The sequence below is a fragment of the Panicum hallii genome, chromosome 8 (assembly GCF_002211085.1).
Source record: "Panicum hallii strain FIL2 chromosome 8, PHallii_v3.1, whole genome shotgun sequence".
NCBI classification, from domain to species: domain Eukaryota; kingdom Viridiplantae; phylum Streptophyta; class Magnoliopsida; order Poales; family Poaceae; genus Panicum; species Panicum hallii.
Window position 1 is genome coordinate 3,994,192 of NC_038049.1, and position 22,302 is coordinate 4,016,493.

Here is a 22,302-nt window from a genome sequence, read left to right on the forward strand (position 1 = left end):
TCACCTCTCCTAGAGGTGCCAAATACTCGCTCCAGTGACATGATACTACTTCACTGTTCTGCTAATATTTTCTATTACAATATATATTTAAAAATCAACAGTTTTATGAGATTATAAAGTATCTAAACTACACATGAAATTTTGTACTCTCAAAATAAATATTTAAAAAGTATATTTATTTTGAAAGGATGCAGAATACGTTATGTGAACGAGACACTAACAGATGAACGAACACTTCATGCTCAACTTCCAGCACAAAATCAGCAATTTTCACTGCCCTGAAGCCAGAAATTGCACAATTCAATATTCAAGCTTATCACTACGATCCCCAAGTAAACGCTATGATGTGACTCATCCATCGCATAATAACAATCCAAAACTGCAAATGGAAGAACAAAAACCCAAGCTGGTAACATTTTGGTTCAGGTTTTCTCCTCCACCTTACAAAAACAGTTCCTAACAGCTCTCTGCCTTGCCACATGTCCACTCTCTTCTTTCAAACTCTACTTGCGTCAAACAGGTGGTGTACCATTCAGAGCGGGCAGGGTGGGACGTCAAGTGTAGTGCCAGCCTGGATTGTGCCCCAACCAATGAGACGCCAGTGCTTCTCGATACGCCGGCTAAGGGCCAACTTCTCACCCTTGCTGGTGCACACCGGTGCGGTAAGCTGCAGCTTCGCAAGATCATTCTTGACAGCGCCAACACGGGCTCCGGTGGACATCGACCCAATGTTAAGCATCAAGATCTCACCCTTGGCAAGCTTTGAGACCCTACTTGCCCTTTCTGTTCCACTTGTCCTCACCCCCAGCAGCCTCCTTAGGAGGAAAAAGTTAACCTGCAAACAAGAGTAAGTATCACAGCAGCATTTTGCTTAAACCCTGGTGATACTAAGCAACAAAGAAAACACTGACCTCTAACTCGATGTAAACATCAGGCAGTGATCCAACTTCACCAAGAACCTGACCAACCAGCCTATCAGCACGAGTCAGTGTCGGGTCCATGGTAGTTCCAACTCCAATAAGCCCTCCAGGAACGGCAAACTGGAGTTCATTCTGCTCCGCATACAGGGAGACGATCCTTGAATAGATGGGCGTGCATTTAAGTTTGCCATACTCATCCTTCATCACGATGCCTGGGCGAACTTCGATTTTCTGGTTCACCCTCAGGACACCCTTCACACAGGAATTCAAGACATCATGTACTCTCACAGAACATAGATTCTGAAGGATGGTTATATTGACATCAGGAACATACCTTGAGGATACTGCCACCTGCTACGCCACCCTTGATTTCATTAACCTCCGAACCAGGTTTGTTCACATCAAAAGAACGAATAACAATCATATTGGGTGGGGAGATGAAATTCCTCTCTGGGATGGGGATCTTTTTCACGATGTACTCACAGATAACATCGATATTGTACTTCAGCTGTGCAGATATTGGCACCACAGGAGCACCTTGAGCTATTGTTCCCTGAGCACAAGAATATAATTGTAACAGACAGAATTTCACAAAATACTGGCTGCTATTAATGGGAGAAGGAGCAGAACTGACCTGTATAAATTTCTGGATCGCTTCATGCTGGTTCATTGCTGCACTTTCCTGGATAAGATCAATCTTGTTTTGCAGAATGATAATATGTTGAAGACGCATAATTTCAACAGCTGCAAGGTGCTCAGATGTCTGTGGCTGTGGACAGCTCTCATTTGCTGCAATCAGAAGTAGTGCTCCATCCATGATAGCTGCTCCATTAAGCATTGTAGCCATGAGAATGTCATGCCCCTGTTCATGAGATCAATAGATTGCTGAGGAAATGTCAAAACAAAATAAGAATCAACATACATTGTAAGACACTAGTCAAATGTTCAATGGAGAATGAACTAGCAAAGTCATTTTCATTATTTCCTTCTGAAATATACTGATAATCATCGTGCCGGTTTGAGGGAGCAGTGATTATCATCTACATATTACATCACTTAATGTTGTTGCAGCATGATGGCACTAGCAACACATCAATAGAGGCAAATAGAATCCAAAATTTTGTGCACAGATACAAGCATCTAACATAACAAATTGACGGGTCTAGGGACACAGGGTCCCAGCGGGCCCACTCCCTGCTGGCACTCTGGATGGCATAAGATCACGCATGGATCAAACGGGCGCCCTCCTAGGCCGTGACTTTCTCCAAGCCGTCCAGGCCAACGGTCCCAACCGGCCGGCTAGAACCTCGGCCCGCGTCCCCGACCGAGGGGACGACCAAGGCCTAGGCCCGTACTATGGTCCCGACCTAAGACGCCAACCGAACTCCACCACGCACGTATCACTTTCCCAGATTGACGAGGACGGGGGCCGGCCGGGCCTCGCACGCTGACCGTCCCCGGGGCCAAGTGCTGAGGATAAGGACGGACACGCCGAAGTCAACTTGCTGTACAGGCCAACCACTCCCTCCATGGCGGGTTACAGTCCCTTCTATTGCCACAGTGTGGGGATACTATTCCACCTGCCCGTCCTCACGAATGGACAGGACGCAACGTCATCACAACGCGGCGGACACACCTCCATCACAACGGAGTGACGGGGCATAGCGCTAGGGATAGACGTGACTACCATACCGTACTTATCGTCGCACGCTCGCCCCCCCCCCCCGACTGACAGAGCATGACGCACAAGGACAAGATAAGACAGCCACCCCATGACGCAGGACTTGGACGGTGGTCATCGGAAGGCCCCAACTGACAGTTGGCAGTCCCGACTGACAGAGCTGGCTACTCCGACCGGCGAAGCAAGAAACACTCTCTTTCTACCTTTGGTTCCCCTGTAACGGAGATCCCCCTTTGGACTATAAAAGGGAGGGTTGTCATCCGCCTAGGAAAGACACCTCGACAATCTCGATCATACCACATCATCCACTGGCAAGCTTGTAACTCCCCTACCTCTCACGAGCACCTGGGCTCAAGCAATACAACCGCTGACCCCCGATTGGACGTAGGGCACGATTGCCTGAACCAGTATAAATCTAGAGTCATTGAGTGCTAGGCCACCTCCGATCACGACGCGCGATACACACTTTGAGTTGGTTGGCTACCGGCCATTTCCGGAACCGACACAAATGATCTGAATCCATGAATCTGAAACCTAAGTAGACATGTGAAAGAGAATTGATAAGAGAAATTTTTGAGCATACCGGGCAATCAACAAATGAAACATGTCTTAGGAGCTTCATCCTACAGTTTTCAAACCCTGGAACGTCACAGAGAGGGCTATCTTCTTTGCCACTGCCATAAGCCCTGTATATAATAATAAACAATATGGTTAGAAAATCCATATGAGCACGATAACATATGCAGTAATTATGTGTGAATATCACCAAATTTCTATGGGTTCGCAACAAAAGCAAGCATCGGGCAAAAGAGACAAGGTTCCTAGAATATCACCAAATAGCCTTGACATATGGAACTCAAGACAAATCAATCCATGTGGCAACAGATACAAGATTTCTACATCACTAGATAGTACAAACAAGCAAAAACATTCAACATTATTATTTTTTAAAAAAAACTTTCCAAGGTAGTTACAGGAATCAGCACAAGATCACCTCAGGTAAGGTTTCCATCGAACGCCACGTTGTTTCATATCCTAGGATTCCAGTATAAATAGTGTTTCTAATTTCTCATTTGCTTATTGAAATAACAGTGTAATTCATGTTTTAATACCAGGCAAGGCAAAAAAAAAAAGAGCTACCAGTACTAGTTAGTCACTAGCTAGCGATTGCTAGCAACCAAGCACTTAACCAGCTAGAAAAAGTGTAACTGTTGGTGGTACCATTCCTTCAGAGTCAAGAACATTTAGCCCTACCTATATCTTTGCTTAAGTACCCTTTTCTGAAATGAACTTCAGCATACTTGTGCACGAAAAAAGAATGAAATGGATTCTTCTGTGTTTATTTTATTTATAAACCTAACCACACATTCGCACTATAAGAGCAACAACAAAATATGGGCACGCTGTCTGGAAGATATTCCACAATTACGAGCTGTGGCTAAATCACTTACATGAGACAAGTAAAAGGTCAAAAAAGTGACAAAATAAAAGTGATATCTGTATGACTAACTGACTTGTAGCACATTGGCCGTGGGCACCTATCATCTTCACATTTATAGATTTTTGCATTAGCATAACCAAGCTTTATAGTGATATTGCGCTCCAGTTCATTCTTGAAACGAACAGTCTGGAAATCAGAAGAAAACGATCAGCGAAGTTGAACATAATATGAAATATCTCTAGAAACAGGATCAAAATATGAATTTATTACAGTACTTGTAAAAGGAACAAAGATACAGCATATGATGAACCGATGGCATCAATATCAATATTACCTGTACACCTGAGATTGCTTTGACCACAGTAGACTTCCCATGGGCCACGTGCCCAATAGTACCTGCACATTCCAAAAGGGGCATTTCCTTAGAACATACACAAACATACTTCATTACTGGAGGAGCCTTTTTTCCCTTAAACTCGCAGCCTCTTTCAAACTCCCTGAAGGCTAGCACACTTAAGACTGCACGATCCAAATTTTACCAAAATGGAACTATCAGCAAAGAAATGCAAGGTATATTATCTTTTTTTATAGGTTTGTTCCAGCACAGCAGTTCATGCAAGTATGTGGGTCCTAACTCCTAAGCAAGATGAGGTGATCTATTACAATTTACAAGTCATCTTGTGACCAAAATTTTGAGACTAATGGCAAGTTCACTTAGGGGAGCACTACGCTGGGGACTTATGGGAAGACAACAGTACTGCAACACTAATGCTAATACAAGAACACTTAGAAACAGAAGTAGGCATCCCTAAGAGAACTGCATAGGCAGCACTAGTGGCATACCGATGTTGATCGTCGCCTGGCGCGAAATCACCTCTGGCGACAGAGGGTGCAGTTTGGTGACGTCGAGCTTGCTCAGATCCTGCTCCATCAACCCTCGGCGCGCCATCTTCGGTTCTGCTTGAGTACCGCCGGGGCCTGAAACTGGAACGAAGGAAACTCAGTGTCCATGGATCGGTATCAGCAGCGCCCGACCAGTTCTAAACGGCGCGCCGCCTTCACGGATCCCACCATCGCGGCGAGGAAACCCTCCCAAGTCCCCATATCAAACCAAAGACGAGTCGAGACGGAACGAATAAAATCCCCTGTTCAGGGACCGCAACGGGAACGAGAATCCCACGCCGCCGTCAGCGAAACCCTAGGCGTCGACGCCGCGGGCTCCGTGGGAGGGTGAGGGTGGTGGGCGGGTTCCGCAGGGTGGCTCACCTGGGGCGGTCGCGCGGACGGGGCGGTTCAGCGACGGCGGAGGTGGCGGGGGCTGGGGGTTTAGATCTGGGCGTTGCGTCGCGGCGGCGGCGGTGGGCGCTGGCGTTGGCACCGGTGCGGCGAGAGCGAGACTAGTGGGCTCGATCGGTATCGCTTCCCTTGGGCTGGGCCTGGGCTGGAGACGTGGACGCCAAATTGAGGTTCGCTGGCCCTTTTAATGTGTGAAAATTTCGTGGGGCGCACGGAAAAGCTAATCGAGTTTTTTATTTGTTCGTACTCACAGATAATTAATCATGATACAGCACGCTTTTATTTGTTCAGTGGACCTTTTCAGCCCTAGTTTTTTATGTGCAAAATACAAGAATCCAGATGGACAGCAATTTCCAACCACCCAAACTAGCTGAAATTAACGCGAATCCGAGCGGTGACTCTCGTCGTGATTCTCCCTACAAACAAGCTCAAGGTACATAAACATGTGTTCCTAATTATATATCATTATACTAATATAATTTTCATACAGGTGAATAGTTATATAGATTCATACAAGATAGTAATTATGTAGATAGCATCTCTAGCGATTTTTACTGCTCCGAATCCCGAATATTAAGTGCTCAATTCAATAGCCAAGCTTATCATTACGCTCACTAGATAAAACGATATTATGTCACTCAACCATGACGTAATATCAATACAAATCTGCAAAAGTAGGAATAAAATTACAGAGAGTAATATTTAGGTTCAGATTTTTCTCCACCACCCAACATAATCAGTCCTAACAGCTCTGACTCGCCACATCTCCGCTCTTCTCTTCAAACACCATCCTAAGCTGAGAAACACAAAGATTATCTTTGTAGTTAGGATGTTTGGATTCCAGGACTAAACTTTAGCCCACGTCACATCAAATATTTAATTACTAATTAGAAGTATTAAATATAGAATAATTACAAAACTAATTGAATAGACGGAGACTAATTTGCGAAACGAATTTATTGAACCTAATTAATTCATGATTTGGCAATATGGTGTTACAGTAAACACGTGCTAATGATGAATTAATTAGGTTTAATAAATTCGTCTCGCGAAATAGCCTCTACCTGTGCAATTAATTTTATAATTAATCTATATTTAATATTCCAAATTAGTAACAAACATTCCATGTAACGTGAGATACGAATCCAAACACCCTCTTGGAGTCTTGCTGTGAGTTGCCTAGAATTTCCCTTTTGGTCGAATTAGCTCAAGTCGCATGTAACATAATTCTATTCAATTGTTCCAAGATGTATTAACTAAATTATATATTTTTAAGCACGGATATGATGCTGTGCTGAAATAAGCTCTAAACATGTTAGCCGTTGATTCCCAACTAACACGATGACATACTGAGTTAGATTCTCATTTATAAAAGTCTGATTTGTTTTCACTCAGCATGAGTGCTCATAGCTTTGGATTTAAACTAGAAATTAAGTGTTTATTAACGTGCACGGCGTGCCAGTACACAATGATGTAGCTCAGGGTGGGCATTCGGTTAGAACCGAACCGATCGGTTCCTCGGTGTTTAAGAAAATTCGGTTAGTGCCAATCGGTTTCTGTAAAAACTTAAAACCGAGTATTTCGGGTTAGGTTATCTCGGTTCAGTGTTCAGTTATAACCGAAATAACCGTATATTCACTGAATCATACACAAAATCAACGAAATCAACGGATACAATCATCTATACACCAAATTGAAACAAGATACATAAAAAATCCAACACAAATGAATTCAACATTGGTTACAAATCCAAAGAAGAGCATTGGTTTCGAAGAGAGGGGCAAGTGAACTGTGGCTCCGCTTGGCGAGGAGCAGCGGAGGGCTTCTGGACAGGACAAAGAAGTAGCAAGCCGGTGTTGCCCGCCGGGAACAGGCCCAGGCGGCCGGCCAGCACGCGCCGCCCGCGGCCGAGGCCAGGCGGCCGGGGCCAGGCGACCTGCCTGCACGCGCCGCGCGTGGCTGGGGCCAGGCAGCTGGCCAGCACGCCCGCCCGCGGCCGGCCTGCAAGCGACGCCGCGAGGGGGCAGGCGGGTTGCCGCCTACGTGCGCCGCCTGCACGCGTGCACTGGGCGAGCGGCCGCCAGGGAGACGGAGAGGGCGAGAGGCAGGAGTGAACGGGAGGGCGGCGAACTTATATACCTAGGGTTGGTGGTGATTATTGGATTGGGCTGTTTAGTTCTAGTTATTGGGCCTCCTTCGTATATTTCGGTACTTTCGGTTACCAGATGCCTAAAACTGAATTAATAAGTTTATTTCGGTGGTATGAACTGGGAACCGAATTGGTGATCCATTTTTTCGATTTCGGGTAATTCGGTTCGGTTCGATTTTTGGGTAGTTTGGTTCAGTTCTCAGTAAGTTTTGCCCGTCCTGAGATGTAGCTACATTGATTTTATTGATCTCAAGATCTGCCGAACTAATTTTAAATATGTATTACGAGGGTGTTTGGATCCAATGGTTAAAGTTTTGCCCTGTCACATCGTATGTTTCGATATCAATTAGGAAGACTAAATATAAGTTAATTATAAAACTAATTGCAGAAGCTTAGGGTTAATTCGCGAGACGAATCTATTAAGCCTAATTAATTTATAATTAGCATATATTTATTATAGCAAAACATATGCTAATTATGGATTAATTAGACTTAATATATTCGTCTCGTGAATTAGTCTAGGAGTTATGCAATTAATTTTATCATTAGTCTATATTTAATACTTCTAATTAGCAAAAAAAATATTCGATATGATAGGGCTACAATTTAGCTCCGCCGGATCCAAACAAAGCCTATATGTTAATAGAGATAGGACGTGTCTTATGTATCTCGAAGAAAGCCTCATGGCATTGTTCCTTAGAAATGTTGCAAGCAAATGCCGTGTTGAATTGAGAAGCAAATGGGTGTTTTGTTTTTCATGTTTCCGCTTAAAAGATACTCCGGTTTTAAAGGACGAAGCTACGTATTAGTTTGGAGGTGTCCATGCATCTATGGAAAATTGCAAAAATATTGAATATGTCTAAACTTTCACTATATATATATGCATCTTCTAAAGTTCAAATTCATACACCATAAGATAAGTGTACATTTTTCAATTTGCTCTAGCTTCACCACTAGTTTCACCACCAGGGGTTTCGAGTTTGCAATAATAAAAGGATAGAAAGAGGTTATCTAGCTGGAGCTGATCCGACAAGAGTCCACGACAACTGGACAAAGGCTATAGGCCTATACTACGTTCACTGACAATACTGGTCCACGCGGGGCCAATGCCTTTACGAGCACGTGGGGAAAGCAAATCGCGTCCCCACATTCCCGATCGCTCATGCCTGACGCCACCGCGCACAGGCCGTAACCAGAGCAAACGGCCATTGAATTCCCGAGATCAGGCACTGGCGGGCGGTCCCCACGCCAACGGCTCGATGGTGGCCCCCACGCGTCAGCCGGTGACCCGTTGGGACGTCACTTTTGGTCGCCAGGGTCCAGGAGGCGGAGGGCCAGCACCGGGTGTTTAACGTTTTCTCTGCCTGACGCGTTTTACAGGATCAACCTTTGGTTAGCTGATATTTGTGTTTGTGGTCTGAACGAAGAGACGCCAGACGGGATAATCACACGACGTGGTACAATCAAGCTTTCGTCGTTTCTACCAGCCACAACCTCAGTTCCTTTTCTTTGTCGTAGAACAGAACTGAAACGAATCGTTTGGTTGTTGGAGTTGATTTTGAACATAATGCTTTATTTGTCATGGCTAACAAATTCTGCTATTCGATTCAATCCTTTTGCGACGGGTAAAGAGCTATCCCTTTTTATTGTTGTTCGTGCCTCTAACGGAGAGGTATGATATTAGTCATGTTTGATTCTACTAGATGACACAGTCATCGATCACTATCACTATCTCGTACTGAGTCTGTCCGAGCCTATAATACCGGTCTAATATTTTAAATAGCGGACTGTAAAGATCCTTAAACCGCTATTAAAGCCGCCATAACCCGCTATAATACGCTATTTTCTACTGCAGTGGTCACAACATCAGCTCTGTCAAACCATATAGCGCCGCTATTTGAAATATTGCTTTTCTAAAAGATCTATTTAGAACATTGTGCCTGTCATGAGCTAGTGATCTTAAACTATAGCTAATATCAAATCGATCCTCCATTTATATTCTTGTAAAATTTGATCATATAACATATTTCACCGAAAGAAAAATTGACAGTTTTCCCGCCTCACCATCCTACTTCCATCCATGTTTATAACAGCGACATACGGGATAGTAGGTACATTCTACGAGACCGTCCGGCTTCCATAAAGGAAGTTACACTCTTTGTGCCACACGTACCACGCTGGATTGAATCCGGAGCTGTCCACTGCCAAAGAGGGAGGTAAATAATTAATTTGCCAATAAAAGCCCAGGTGGCTGTCCATTTCCGAAATAACGCGACAACGACAGGAGTGACCCGCAAAAGAAACGCACCCTTTCTCCCCCACTAAAAGCTCTCTCTCACATCCCCCCTCTCCCTCTCTGTAACGGGCGCACGCGCACACACCCCCGCACTGGCGCCAGCGCAGTGCGCGAGCGAGTGGAGCGAGACGAGCCTCGCCGCCGCCGCAGCCTCCTCCTCCGCCGCCGCGCGCCAGCCTCCGGTGAGTCCCCAGCTCCCCTTCCCGATCTCCAGCCAGCCGATCTCGCGCGGGGCGCCCCCGCCCAATTGTGGCGGCAGCAGCTCGGCGTGGGGCCACTGGGGGGTTTCCGTTACCTTTTCAGCGGAGTGCGGGCGCGTCGGCCGAGATCTCGCGCCCGGGGCTCCGTCGGTGGGGGCGGGGAAGGAGGAGGGCGGGGTTTCTGGCCGCTCCTGTGATCCTGACGGGCCCGGTGGGTGCGACCGTCGCTGGCACTGTGCCGCGAGTGGATGAGGCGATCTGCGGGGAGGAGATGGTTGGAGGGGGTCTCGGGAGGGGAGGGCGTAATTCTGCACGAATTGAATTCCGTTCGCTAGCCGAGTTATATTTCGTTTCTTGTAGGTGTCGGTGCCCTGATCTAACCAAGTGCACGAGTTTGTTTCCTTTCGTTGGTTGTAATGTTGTGTTGTAATCTGTGAAACCGAATGAAAGAATGCATGCTTGCTGCTGCAGCTGCAGCTAGAGGGTACTCCAGCTTCTGGCCTCATGAATTCCGGTGAGTGCTGGAGGTTGCTGTCTCTCAGCTCAGGAATTGAGGGGATTGGCTCCCTTGATTTGGTGAGTTGGGGAATGGCAGCACTTACTTGTGCAAAAAGGGAAATGGATTTCTGTTGCGCGTGAATTTGCTTTTTGAAGGCGAGTGCCCTTGCAGACGTCTAACTACAGATAGTTGAATAAGTGGCACATATGTCTTCTCTCTGTTTACTATGATGATTCTAACAATGTACCGAAAAACTCTGTTGGAGGAAGTGTTGGGGCTTGTGCTTGAGGTTTTGGTTGTCTCCTTTACAATTACTTTACTTGTATTCTAGAAATGGTGGCTTGTTGGCTGTAATGCAATCTATATGATAGAAGCTTCCATGGAACCTTTCCATGTGCAGAGCTCCTTTTCATGCCTCCGTTATGCATAATTTGCCGTTACGATCTATGTTCTCAACTTCTCATGTTTGACATGTTTGTGCCAACCACTTCCCCAATTTAACTCTTCCAATAAAAGCCCTGCAGTCATTGTTAGAGATGGTGCTGTGTTGTATTTTGTGAAAAATTGATGACAGGTCGAGAAAATAACCCTTTTATTCATCTTGCAATCTGAACAAAATTAATACGTGTTGTGTCAGATTGAAATCTTGAAGAGGATTTGGATTGAAATAATTAGCTCCAGAGAGCTAGTTCGTTCAACCTTGAATTTTGTAATATTTCCTCACAATATGTTTAAGCTATAGGTACTATCTCTTTCTCTTTTGCTGTTGGAACCAGATCTTCTGGCTGTGCTATGATGCATCTTGTAATTTGTTACTTTATGCCTTTAAGCTGAGATGAATATATTATTTCTTGATAATGACACAATTTAGTAGTGAACCTCTTTTTCTTTTGGTTCCTTCTTTTCTCCTGTGTGTTAAATGCAAAAACAGAATGATACTGGATGCACTATTATTTATTATGCTAATTACTTTAATTTTACGCTGTAGGACTTATAAATTACTTCAAGGTGTAAAGCTGTCAATTTAATCATGGCAAATTCCAACACGTCTGAACCTCGTGACTCTCGAGAACCTACTTCACCCTCACCATCCACGTCATCTTCTATATCGAGGTATAACACATCCCAGTTTTTTCCTATTCCTCATTTACCATGTTTCCGAATTAGTTTTAAACTGCTATATCAGCAAAAAGAAAGAGAATGTTTTATCCTGTGTTTGCTCACAGAATCAATTGCTTTCCAAAGTTAGCGTAGCTGGTTGCTCCTGTTTCATTTTCATCTCACACCCTGTTTTTTTCTTTTTAAAAAAATTCTTTCCGTTTGACACTTTTCTGTATTTGTTTGTGCCTTTGAATTTTTCTTTGTTAGAGGTATAAGAAGCAGCAGCTAGCAAACACCTATCCTATATAACTTGTTACTTGTTCGCTGTTCTACAGGGAAAAAGGTGACCTGGCAGAGGTTGATGATCCTGAAAGTGCAATGTCCACTGTTGCCCGATTGTTGGAAGACCTCCATGCTAGTATGGTATCGCCATCAGAGAAGGAATCTACAACCAGAAGGTTACTTGAACTGGCCAAAGCAAAAAAGGAGGCAAGGATTTTGATAGGTAGCCATTCTCAGGCAATGCCACTGCTTATATCTACCCTTAGAATTGGGTCATCTGCAGCAAAAGTAAATGCTGCAGCCCTACTTAGTGCTCTCTGTAAGGAAGAGGACCTGCGTGTGAGAGTCCTCCTAGGAGGCTGTATACCACCCTTGATCTCTCTTTTGAAGTCTGAATCTTCTGAAGCCAAGAAGGCTGCTGCTGAAGCTATTTATGAAGTGTCTTCTGGTGGACTTTCGGATGATCACATAGGCAGGAAAATATTTGTGACTGAAGGTGTTGTGCCAACTTTGTGGGACATGCTTAATCCTAGGTCTCGCCAAGATAGAGTAGTTGAGGGCTTTGTGAGTGGGGCTTTAAGGAATCTCTGTGGGGACAAAGACGGTTATTGGAAGGCAACACTTGAAGCTGGTGGTGTTGAAATTATTACTGGTCTTCTTTCATCCAAGAATACTGCTTCGCAATCGAATGCTGCCTCCCTTTTGGCACGGTTTATCTCTGCTTTTGGTGATAGCATTCCCAAAATTATTGATGCTGGGGCTGTTAAGGCCCTTCTTCACCTTCTTAATCGAGATAATATCATTTCTGTTCGTGAAAGTGCTGCTGATGCTTTGGAGGCCCTGTCTTCAAAGTCTAGTATTGCAAAGAAAGCTGTAGTGGATGCAGGAGGCCTCCCTATTCTGATTGGAGCTGTTGTAGCTCCTTCAAAAGAATGCATGCAGGGTGAGACATGTCATTCTCTACAAAGCCATGCTGTCCATGCTTTATCAAATATTTGTGGTGGAACAACTTCTCTGTTGCTTTACCTTGGTGAGCTCTGCCAAGCACCTCGGTCACCTGTTCCCCTTGCCGACATTCTTGGAGCACTTGCATATTCTTTGATGGTGTTTGATGGCACTGATGGTAAATCCTTTGATCCAGTTGAGATTGAAAATACTTTGGTTGTGCTCCTAAAATCTCATGACAGTAAGCTTGACCGTATTCTTGAGGCTTTAGCGAGTCTGTATGGGAATGACTGCCTCTCTGGCAGACTTGATCACTCTAATTCTAAGAAGGTGCTTGTTGGGCTGATTACCATGGCTCCTGCTGATGTTCAAGAACATCTTGTTCGTGCCTTAACTAGCTTGTGTTGTGATGGTGTTGGAATATGGGAGGCTCTTGGAAAGAGAGAAGGGGTTCAGTTGCTTATATCATTACTTGGGCTTTCCAGTGAGCAGCAGCAGGAATATGCAGTTTCATTGTTGGCTATCTTGAGTGATGAAGTAGATGACAGTAAGTGGGCAATAACAGCTGCTGGAGGTATCCCTCCACTTGTCCAGCTACTGGAAACAGGATCTCAAAAAGCAAAGGAGGATGCAGCTTACATCATGTGGAACATGTGCTCTGACAGTGATGATATCAGAGCATGTATTGAGAGTGCTGGGGCTGTTCTGGCACTAATTTGGCTTCTAAAGAGCGGAAGCCCTCGTGGACAGGAGGCATCAGTCAAAGCACTCAAGAAGCTGATACGAGCAGCTGATTCTGCTACAATCAATCAGTTATTAGCATTACTGCTCAGTGACTCATTGAGCTCAAAGGCTCATGTCATTACAGTTCTTGGACATGTCCTTGTGCTGGCACCTCAGAGAGCTCTAATCCAGAATGGAACCCCAGCTAATAAAGGCCTTAGGTCACTTGTTCTTGTTCTTGAATCATCAAATGAAGAAACACAGGAGATTGCTGCTACTGTGTTGGCTGATATTTTCACTATGCGTCAGGATATTTGTGACATCTTGGCAATTGATGAAATTGTTCAGCCATGCATGAAGCTTTTGACAAGTGGAAATCAAGTTATTGCAACACAATCTGCCCGAGCTTTAGGAGCGCTATCATGTTCAGCTAGTGCCATGTCAAAAAACAAGATGTCATGCTTAACTGAAGGTGATGTGCGACCTCTTATAGAGATGGCAAAGACATCATCAATTGATGTTGCTGAAACAGCATTTGCTGCATTAGCAAATCTCCTATCAGATGCACAGATTGCTAAAGAAGCATTAGATGACAATATTGTCATGGCTTTGACTAGAGTGCTTAAGGAAGGGAGTTTAGAAGGTAAGATTAGTGCTTCACGATCACTTCGCCAGTTGCTCAACCAGTTCCCCCTCAGTGAAGTTCTTCCAGATTACTCACAGTGCTGTTTTATTATTCATGCACTGCTGGTGTGTTTGTCTGGCATCAGTTTGGACAATGTTACAAGTTTGGAACCCCTTGATGTGCTTGCATTGATGGCTAGAACAAAGGAAGGTGCACATTTTAGCCCCCCTCTCTGTACTGCCTTTCTTGAAGTTCCAGAAAGCTTAGAACCTTTAGTTCGTTGTGTTAGTATTGGGCCTCCACCTATTCAAGATAAGTCCATTCAAATCCTTGCAAATCTCTGTCAGGGTCGACATTCTCTACTTGGTGAATATTTAAACAGAAGTCAAGGATGCATTGCTTCTCTTGCCAGTAGAGTTATGGAGTCAAAAGACATGGAAATAAGAATTAGCAGTGCAGTCATCCTCATAACTGCAATGAGGGACAGGAGAGAACAGTCGATTGATATTCTTGAAGCATCAAAGCTTCTGAAGGATCTGATATCTGCACTTGTTGATATGCTGAAGCAACATTCCTCTTTAACGTCCCTAGACATTGAAATTTGGAATCCGTACACGGAAAAAAGTCCACTTAATTATGAGCAGGATGTTTTGAGTGTACCGGAATTAGGAAAGGTTTCAGAAGAAACTGTTGCACTATGGTTGCTTTCACTGATTTGTTCTTATCATGCACGGAGTAAATATACTGTTATGGAGCTTGGCGGTGTTGATGCAGTATCTGATAGACTTGCTGGCTGTACTGCTAATCGACAGGTGCGTGTTTCACATCTAAATTTTCTGTTTTCATGTAACTCGCACTTTAACTGTAATAAATTGTTGCTGGTTAAGATCTTTTCTGCTTACAACTGCTGTAGTGTTAAGCGGCACGTAAGGATAGATAGTCTGCTGTAGCTTGGTAACCTTTCCAGTACCGTGAACATCTTAGTTTCATTTTGGATTGTCACTGTGGCTAGCATGCAAACATTGATAAGTCAAAGCATTCCTATATTTTTGAATCCTTGTTTTGAGTAATGCTGGATACAACAAATATAGCTCACTTCAAATATTTATCCACATTCTTTGTTTTTTTACTCATTCCTGAAGGAATCTTTACTCTGAACTGACTTCTGTAACAGAATGAGATTGATGACTAATTTTAGGTGTCCTACTTACACCAGTAAAACATCAGTACATATAATATCATTAGTTTTCGTGTTAAGTATTTAAAAGACTTAAAGAAAACCAATGTGATTTTGGAGTAGGGTTACATTTTTTTGGACTATTGATTATCAAACATTTAATGGACACATTCTAGGAAGAGTCGTTATGATTTGCCCTGCTATTTCTGATTCTGCCCAAAGTTACTGCTTACAGAAAAAAATCATTATTCTAAGTTCCTACCTAGAAAGAGAAGTCCACTCATACACCCCACAGATAAACTGTGTATGTTTTGCAAGAAGAAATATTTGGTTGGCCTCTTTAATCTTTTATTCCAACTTGCTTAGACTTTAGATTTACCTTTTATTCTTGATAACTCTAGATTTACCTTTTAGACGCTAGACTTTAGATTTACCTTTTATTCTTGATAACTCTAGATTTACCTTTTAGATGCTAGACTCTAGATTTACCTTTTATTCTTGATAACTCTATTGCTTGGGTACCAGATACGGAGGTGTACAAATATTATATTATATTATTATTACACAATTAGTTCCTACTATTGAATTGTCGTTGAGAACAGAACAAGCAAAAATTTGAATCGTGATGGTTCACTTACCAAAGATCGGATAATTTATAGCCATGTTTCCATTCGTTGTTGCATTACTTGTCTTTTCCATATTGTACTGTTTGTTCTCCTAAGTTTATTTCCAGGCCTTAATAGCTGCTCCATGTTACAGGAACAGTATGAAGACTCTGAAAATATTTGGACTTGCGCCCTTCTGTTGGCTACATTGTTTCAGGATTCAGTGATTGTTCAATCTTCAGAAATAATGCGAACAGTACCTTCGTTAGCATCCTTGCTAAAATCCGATGAAATCATCAATAAATACTTTGGTGCTCAAGCACTGGCCAGCCTTGTTTCTACTGGAAGTAGAGGTATACAGCTTGCTATTGCAAATTCTGGTGCAGTTTTGAGTGCCGTAGCCTTGATTGGACTGGTAGAATCTGATATGCCAAATCTTGTTACAATGGCGGAAGAATTCAAGTTGGCAGAGAATCCGAGTCAACTAATATTGAGAACCCTTTTTGAGCTTGAAGATGTTTGCACTGGTGCTATTGCTCGAAGGTCCATACCCTTGCTAGTGGATCTACTTAAACCAATGCCAGACAGACCAGGTGCACCTCTGATCGCTTTGCACCTTCTGACTCAGCTAGCAGAAGGTAGTGAGACAAATAAAGTTGCTATGGCAGAGGCTGGAGCTTTAGATGCTTTGACTAAGTATCTATCTTTAAGCCCTCAAGACTCAACTGAAACTACTATAACCAATTTGCTAGGGATCTTATACAGTAATCCTGATCTACTTTACCATGAATCATCACGTAGCACTTCAAATCAGCTGGTAGCTGTCTTACGTTTGGGCTCAAGAAGTTCTAGGCTTAGTGCAGTAAGGACGTTGCAGAAGCTCTTTGATTCAGAGAATATAAGGGACACCGAGGTGGCTCGGCAAGCTATTCAACCATTACTTGACATGCTTGAGTCAGGAACTGAAATAGAACAGCAGGCAGCACTTGGTGCGCTTATCAAGCTTTCTGCTGGGAATATCTCTAAGGGTTCTGCGATGTTTGATGTGGAAGGCAACACACTTGAAAATCTTTACAAAATTTTATCCTTCAGTTCGTCATTGGAGCTTAAGAAAGATGCTGCTCAACTCTGCTGTATTTTGTTTGAGAATTCAACCATACGTGCATCACCAATTGCAACAGAATGTCTTCAACCTCTGATATCCTTAATGACATCGGGATCTAGTGTGGCTGTTGAACCAGCTGTTTGTGCTTTGAATAGACTACTGGAGGAGGAGTACAATGCAGAGGTTGCTGCAACTGGTGAAGTTATTGATCTTCTTGTTAGTTTTGTTCCTGGCACAAACTACCAGTTGTCTGAAGCGTGTATTGGTGCTCTCATAAAGTTGGGCAAGGACCGCCCAAACTGCAAGCTTGACATGGTTAAAGCTGGTATCATTGAGCATGCACTTGATATGATTCTTGATGTTCCTGTATCTGTTAGTTCATCCATTGCTGAATTGCTTCGCATTTTGACAAACAACAGTGGCATTGCTAAAAGTTCTGCTGCTGCAAAAATGGTGGAGCCACTTTTCTTACTTTTACGTCGCCCAGATGTTACCATGTGGGACCAACACAGCGCATTGCAAGCACTTGTAAATATTTTAGAGAAACCTCAGAGCCTAGCAGCGTTGAAGTTGACTCCCAGTCAAATAATTGAGCCTTTACTATCATTTCTTGAGTCTCCCTCCCAAGCAATTCAGCAACTTGGCACTGAGGTGCTCTCCCATCTTCTAGAACAGGAGCATTTTCAACAGGATATCACTACAAAAAATGCAGTTGTTCCCCTTGTGCAGCTTGCTGGTATTGGAATCTTGAGCTTACAACAAACTGCAGTTAAAGCACTTGAAAGCATATCACAGAGTTGGCCCAAGGCTGTAGCAGATGCAGGTGGGATTTTCGAACTTTCAAAGGTAATTGTCCAGGATGATCCTCAGCCAAGTCAAGCACTATGGGAATCTGCAGCACTTGTGTTATGTAATGTTTTGCGTTATAATTCCGACAACTATGTTAAAGTCTCAATGGCTGTACTTGTAAGATTGCTGAACTCCACCATGGAGAGTACCGTCACAATAGCTCTCAGCGCTCTACTTGTTCAAGAGAAAAGTAGTTCACGCTGTGCTGTGGCCATGGCTGAGGCTGGGGCAGTACGTGCACTCTTGGAGCTCCTCAAGAGCCATCGGTGTGAGGAATCTGCAGCAAGATTGCTTGAAGCGCTGATAAACAATTCAAGGGTCCGTGAAACAAAAGTTGCCAAGTATGCTATTGCTCCTCTCTCACAGTATCTGTTAGATCCTCAGTCTAAGAACCAGTCAGCAAAGTTTTTGGTGACTCTTGCACTAGGTGACATTTTCCAGCATGAAGCACTTGCAAGAGCAAGTGACTCTGTGTCTGCCTGCCGTGCTCTTGTAAGCCTACTTGAGGACCAGCCTACAGATGACATGACTATGGTTGCTATTTGTGCACTGCAAAGCTTAGTGATGCACAGTAGGACAAACAGGCGAGCTGTTGCGGAGGCTGGGGGCATTTTGGTTGTGCAAGAATTGCTACTTTCTCCAAATGTGGATATTTCAGGACAGGCTGCTCTTCTAATCAAGTACCTATTTTCAAATCATACATTGCAAGAATACGTGTCGAATGAGCTCATTCGGTCTCTCACTGGTAAGACAGCAATCTTTGTGCTGAAGTCTGTCATTATATTTTTTATCTCAGATGACTGTTTCTTCATGTTCATGTGTGAAGTCTTGTGCCCTTTTATTGTGAAAATTAAATGGCTATCCGTTTTCCAGTTTGTCCTTGATAAAACATGAATATCTAATCAAAAGCAGATGTGTTAAGTGACAAAATAATTGAATTGCAAGTTTTGATAGTTATATCCTGCTTAGTGATGGATTGGTTTGATTGTTTCTCTAATATCAATTGTAATTTATTGCAGCTGCCTTGGAGAGAGAACTGCTCTCTACATCATCTATCAATGAAGTTATTCTGAGGACCATATATGTGATATTCAGCAACTTCAAAAAGGTACGGTTTTCAGAGGCAGCAACCTTGTGCATACCCCATCTGGTTTGTGCCCTGAAGGATGGAAATGAGGCTGCCCAAGAGAGTGTACTCGACACCCTTTGCTTGCTGAAGGAATCTTGGCCACAAATGAATGAAGACATCGCTAAAGCCCAGTCCCTGATTTCAGCTGAAGCCATACCTGTACTACAAATGCTTATGAAGACCTGTCCTCCCAGTTTTCATGAGAGAGCTGATAGTTTGCTGCATTGCTTGCCTGGTTGCTTGACAGTGACCATCATTCGTGGGAATAATTTGAAACAGACCATGGGGGGTACAAATGCATTTTGTTGCCTGCAAATAGGAAATGGTCCTCCAAGGCAAACTAAGGTAACTTTTTTGTTGATGATCCTACTCAATAATTCATTCATGATGCATTTGGCTCCGAAAGCCAGCAATGAACCTTGCAAGACTGGGAACATTGTTTAGGATGTGGTATTCGTAGTGGACAGCTTAGTTGATATTTTCTGCTCTCCGTGGCTGCTGATTGTTTTGCTGAATGTCAGGTGGTTAACCACAGCATCTGCCCAGCATGGAACGAGGGTTTCACTTGGTTATTTGACGTCGCTCCAAAAGGGCAGAAGCTCTACATCATATGCAAAAGCAAAAATACATTCGGAAAGGTATGGTCATATGGATGGCATTTCTTCACATGTTTCGTTCTCTTGGCTCATTGTCTGCAATTCCTTTGTTATTTCTCAAATGTTGCTATTTTCATTGCAGTCGACCCTTGGGAGAGTAACCATCCAGATCGACAAGGTTGTCACCGAGGGTGTATACAGTGGGTTCTTCAGCCTCAGCCACGACGGCGGTAAGGACGGCTCAAGAACCCTTGAGATAGAGATCGTATGGTCTAACAGGCCATCCAACGACAGTATGTAGCATATGGCTGATTTGACTGACGCCAATTCTATACACCTGGCCTCCATGTAAATCAGCCCCCATAATCATCCAAATTCATTTATATGTAGAAAGGTGGGACACTTAGATAACCCGCACTATCATCATTCAATTATTTTTAGGTCCTCCCTGGATTGTAGCCTTACAGCTGTAACAGATTTTGGACCGGGTAATTTTTTTTTGTACAGGCGAATATGCTTCCTGTAATTATATTTTTAGTGTAGATTGGTGTGATACGTTGAAACACAACTGACAAGAACATTTATTTATGTGATGTGTGGCGACATATTATCTTCATGGGTGGTGCTGTTCGTTGTACTCATCTGTAGCCTCCGTTTTCAGAAGGAATTTGACGGCTGCTCTTACAGAAAGCAAATATTTGGATTCTTTTTTTTTTTACCCTCGGTGACAGATCTTGTGCGCATCGTATGTGTTTAGGGGGCTCATGTCATGTGCTGTCACGTCTGGTGCCTGATTTGGGATGACAATTGTACTGATCAAATATCGATTCTTTTTCTCGTCTGGCTACCTACTTGGCCGGAAATGACGGTGAAGGCTGAAGCCACTGTGTGTCACCTCACATCCCGGAGTGCAGGCCATTGGCACCAACTGTCAGGATGTACGGAATCGACAGGGTTTTGAACGGTCAAGGTCAACACCCGGATATCTAAGAAGATTCTGGAGCTTTAAAGAGAAACAGGGAGAAGTAGCCATTCACTTGTCTGCACGTGAAGAAATGGGACTCCGAGCCCCCAAAGACTAAAACAAAGGCCTCAACGATCTGGGGGAGGGCACCTTTTTCAATCCTTACAGGTCCTGTTTGGATTCCAGGTGCTAAAGCAAAGTGACTAAGTCCCTGTTTGGATTCTAAGTGCTAAAGCAAACTGAGTAAAAAATAGATGCTAAAGTTTAGTACCTTGTTTGGATCAAGTGACTAAAAACCATTAATGCTGCTTAGAAAGACCAAACCCCTCGTTACTGCTGTTTTGGCGCCAGCACCTGTTCCCGCGCGCAGCTTGCACGCGCCCAGTTCCCGCGCTGGTGGCCGTTGCTGGCTGCTTTTTTTCATACAAAAGAATACAATGTTCATACAAAAATGTTACAATGCTCATACAGTACACAAATTCTATTATTACAAATCATCAAATCTTCGTCCCCAGCATGGCCACTGGTTCCATTCTCTTAAGAAGCCGATGCACCTTCTTTGACCACTGGAACGTAGTGTTCATCATGATCACACCTATCAAAGTCCTCATCCGCCATAGCACTCTCTCTAATAAAATTATAAATTGCCATGCATGCTATAATTATTTGGATTTGCTTCCACATTGGATAACTAGGTAAATTGAACAAAATCCTCCCTTTGTTCTTCAACACTCCAAAAGATCGCTCAATGACATTACGAAGTGATAAGTGTGCATAATTGAAGAGCTCTTTTTTACCTCTTGGAATTGGCCCTTGTCGAAACTCTAGGAGGTGGTACTTTGTACCCCTGTACGGTGCAAGGTAACCTGGGCAGTTTGGGTACCCCGAGTCCACAAGATAAAACTTTCCTGCACATCCAAATTCGAAAAGGTCACTTCAATTGAAATGAATGCAACAATGTGTCGGAAGGAATCATAGAAGAAGGCAATACCTTGAGGTGGATGTGGAAACTTGTCACCGTACTTGTCAATTGCATCCTTGAACACCCTCATATCATGAACCGAGCCTGGCCATCCCGCAACGATAAAAGTAAACCTCATATCGAAGTCACATATGGCCAAGACATTTTGACTGGTATAGCCCTTTCTGCCCGTGTGTTGTATAACCTGATTTGAAGGCACTACAACAGGTACGTGCGTACCATCTATTGCTCCTATGCAGTTGTCGAAGTATGGAGTAAACCGGGCTGATTGCAGCTAAGTATGCATGGATCTGAATTCAGGGTCTAATGACCTAATGATATCAGCTGCAAGCTTGTTCACACTACGCAATACTTTATCAAACTTCCTAGTGCATGTTTCTTTTGATCTATAAAAACCTATGCTCAGCCTGTCTCATACCCTGGGGACAACCATATATCAAAAAAAAGATCTAATGCCTCCACAGAAGACATCTTCTTCGTGGATGTCAAACCATATGACTCAATAAGCACATTATGCAGATGATCAAACACATTCCTATTCATCCTAAAATTTTGGTAACAATATGTTATGTTTCCTAAGCTCCTCATAACCCATTGGTAGCCAGATTCAGTGGGTGCTCTGTACTCTGCCTTGTTCCAGTATGTTTCATAGTGGTACATACCGATCATGGCAGCGGCACCAGCTTTTCACATCCTCTTCTTGCGATGCAGCTTCACATATTCTTGAATCCATTCCG

At 43.5% G+C, this 22,302-nt stretch overlaps 2 protein-coding genes across 3 annotated transcripts; one reads left to right on the forward strand and one right to left on the reverse strand.

Annotated features, from left to right (window-relative positions):
- Nucleotides 1-242: 242 nt before the first annotated feature.
- Nucleotides 243-5,467, reverse strand: LOC112902231 (eukaryotic translation initiation factor 2 subunit gamma-like). Of its 2 annotated transcripts, none has more exons than XM_025971189.1 (9): nt 5,309-5,467; nt 4,886-5,026; nt 4,377-4,438; nt 4,116-4,228; nt 3,185-3,287; nt 1,555-1,782; nt 1,255-1,473; nt 912-1,172; nt 243-835 (listed from the first exon to the last, which is right to left on the reverse strand). In XM_025971189.1, the coding sequence occupies exons 2-9, from the start codon at nt 4,989-4,991 to the stop codon at nt 533-535; spliced, it is 1,395 nt and encodes a 464-aa protein (XP_025826974.1). In that variant the 5' UTR covers nt 4,992-5,026; nt 5,309-5,467; the 3' UTR covers nt 243-532. The 2 variants fall into 2 exon arrangements, with proteins under 2 accessions (XP_025826974.1, XP_025826973.1); XM_025971188.1 differs by having other exon boundaries at nt 4,886-5,020; nt 5,309-5,424.
- Nucleotides 5,468-9,838: 4,371 nt separating this feature from the next.
- On the forward strand, nt 9,839-20,235 carry LOC112902223 (protein CELLULOSE SYNTHASE INTERACTIVE 3). The gene is made up of 7 exons (XM_025971179.1): nt 9,839-9,965; nt 11,471-11,595; nt 11,919-14,970; nt 16,095-18,639; nt 18,914-19,368; nt 19,545-19,661; nt 19,762-20,235. Exons 2-7 carry the CDS (start codon nt 11,513-11,515, stop codon nt 19,918-19,920), a joined length of 6,411 nt encoding a protein of 2,136 aa, XP_025826964.1. The 5' UTR covers nt 9,839-9,965; nt 11,471-11,512; the 3' UTR covers nt 19,921-20,235.
- Nucleotides 20,236-22,302: the final 2,067 nt, after the last annotated feature.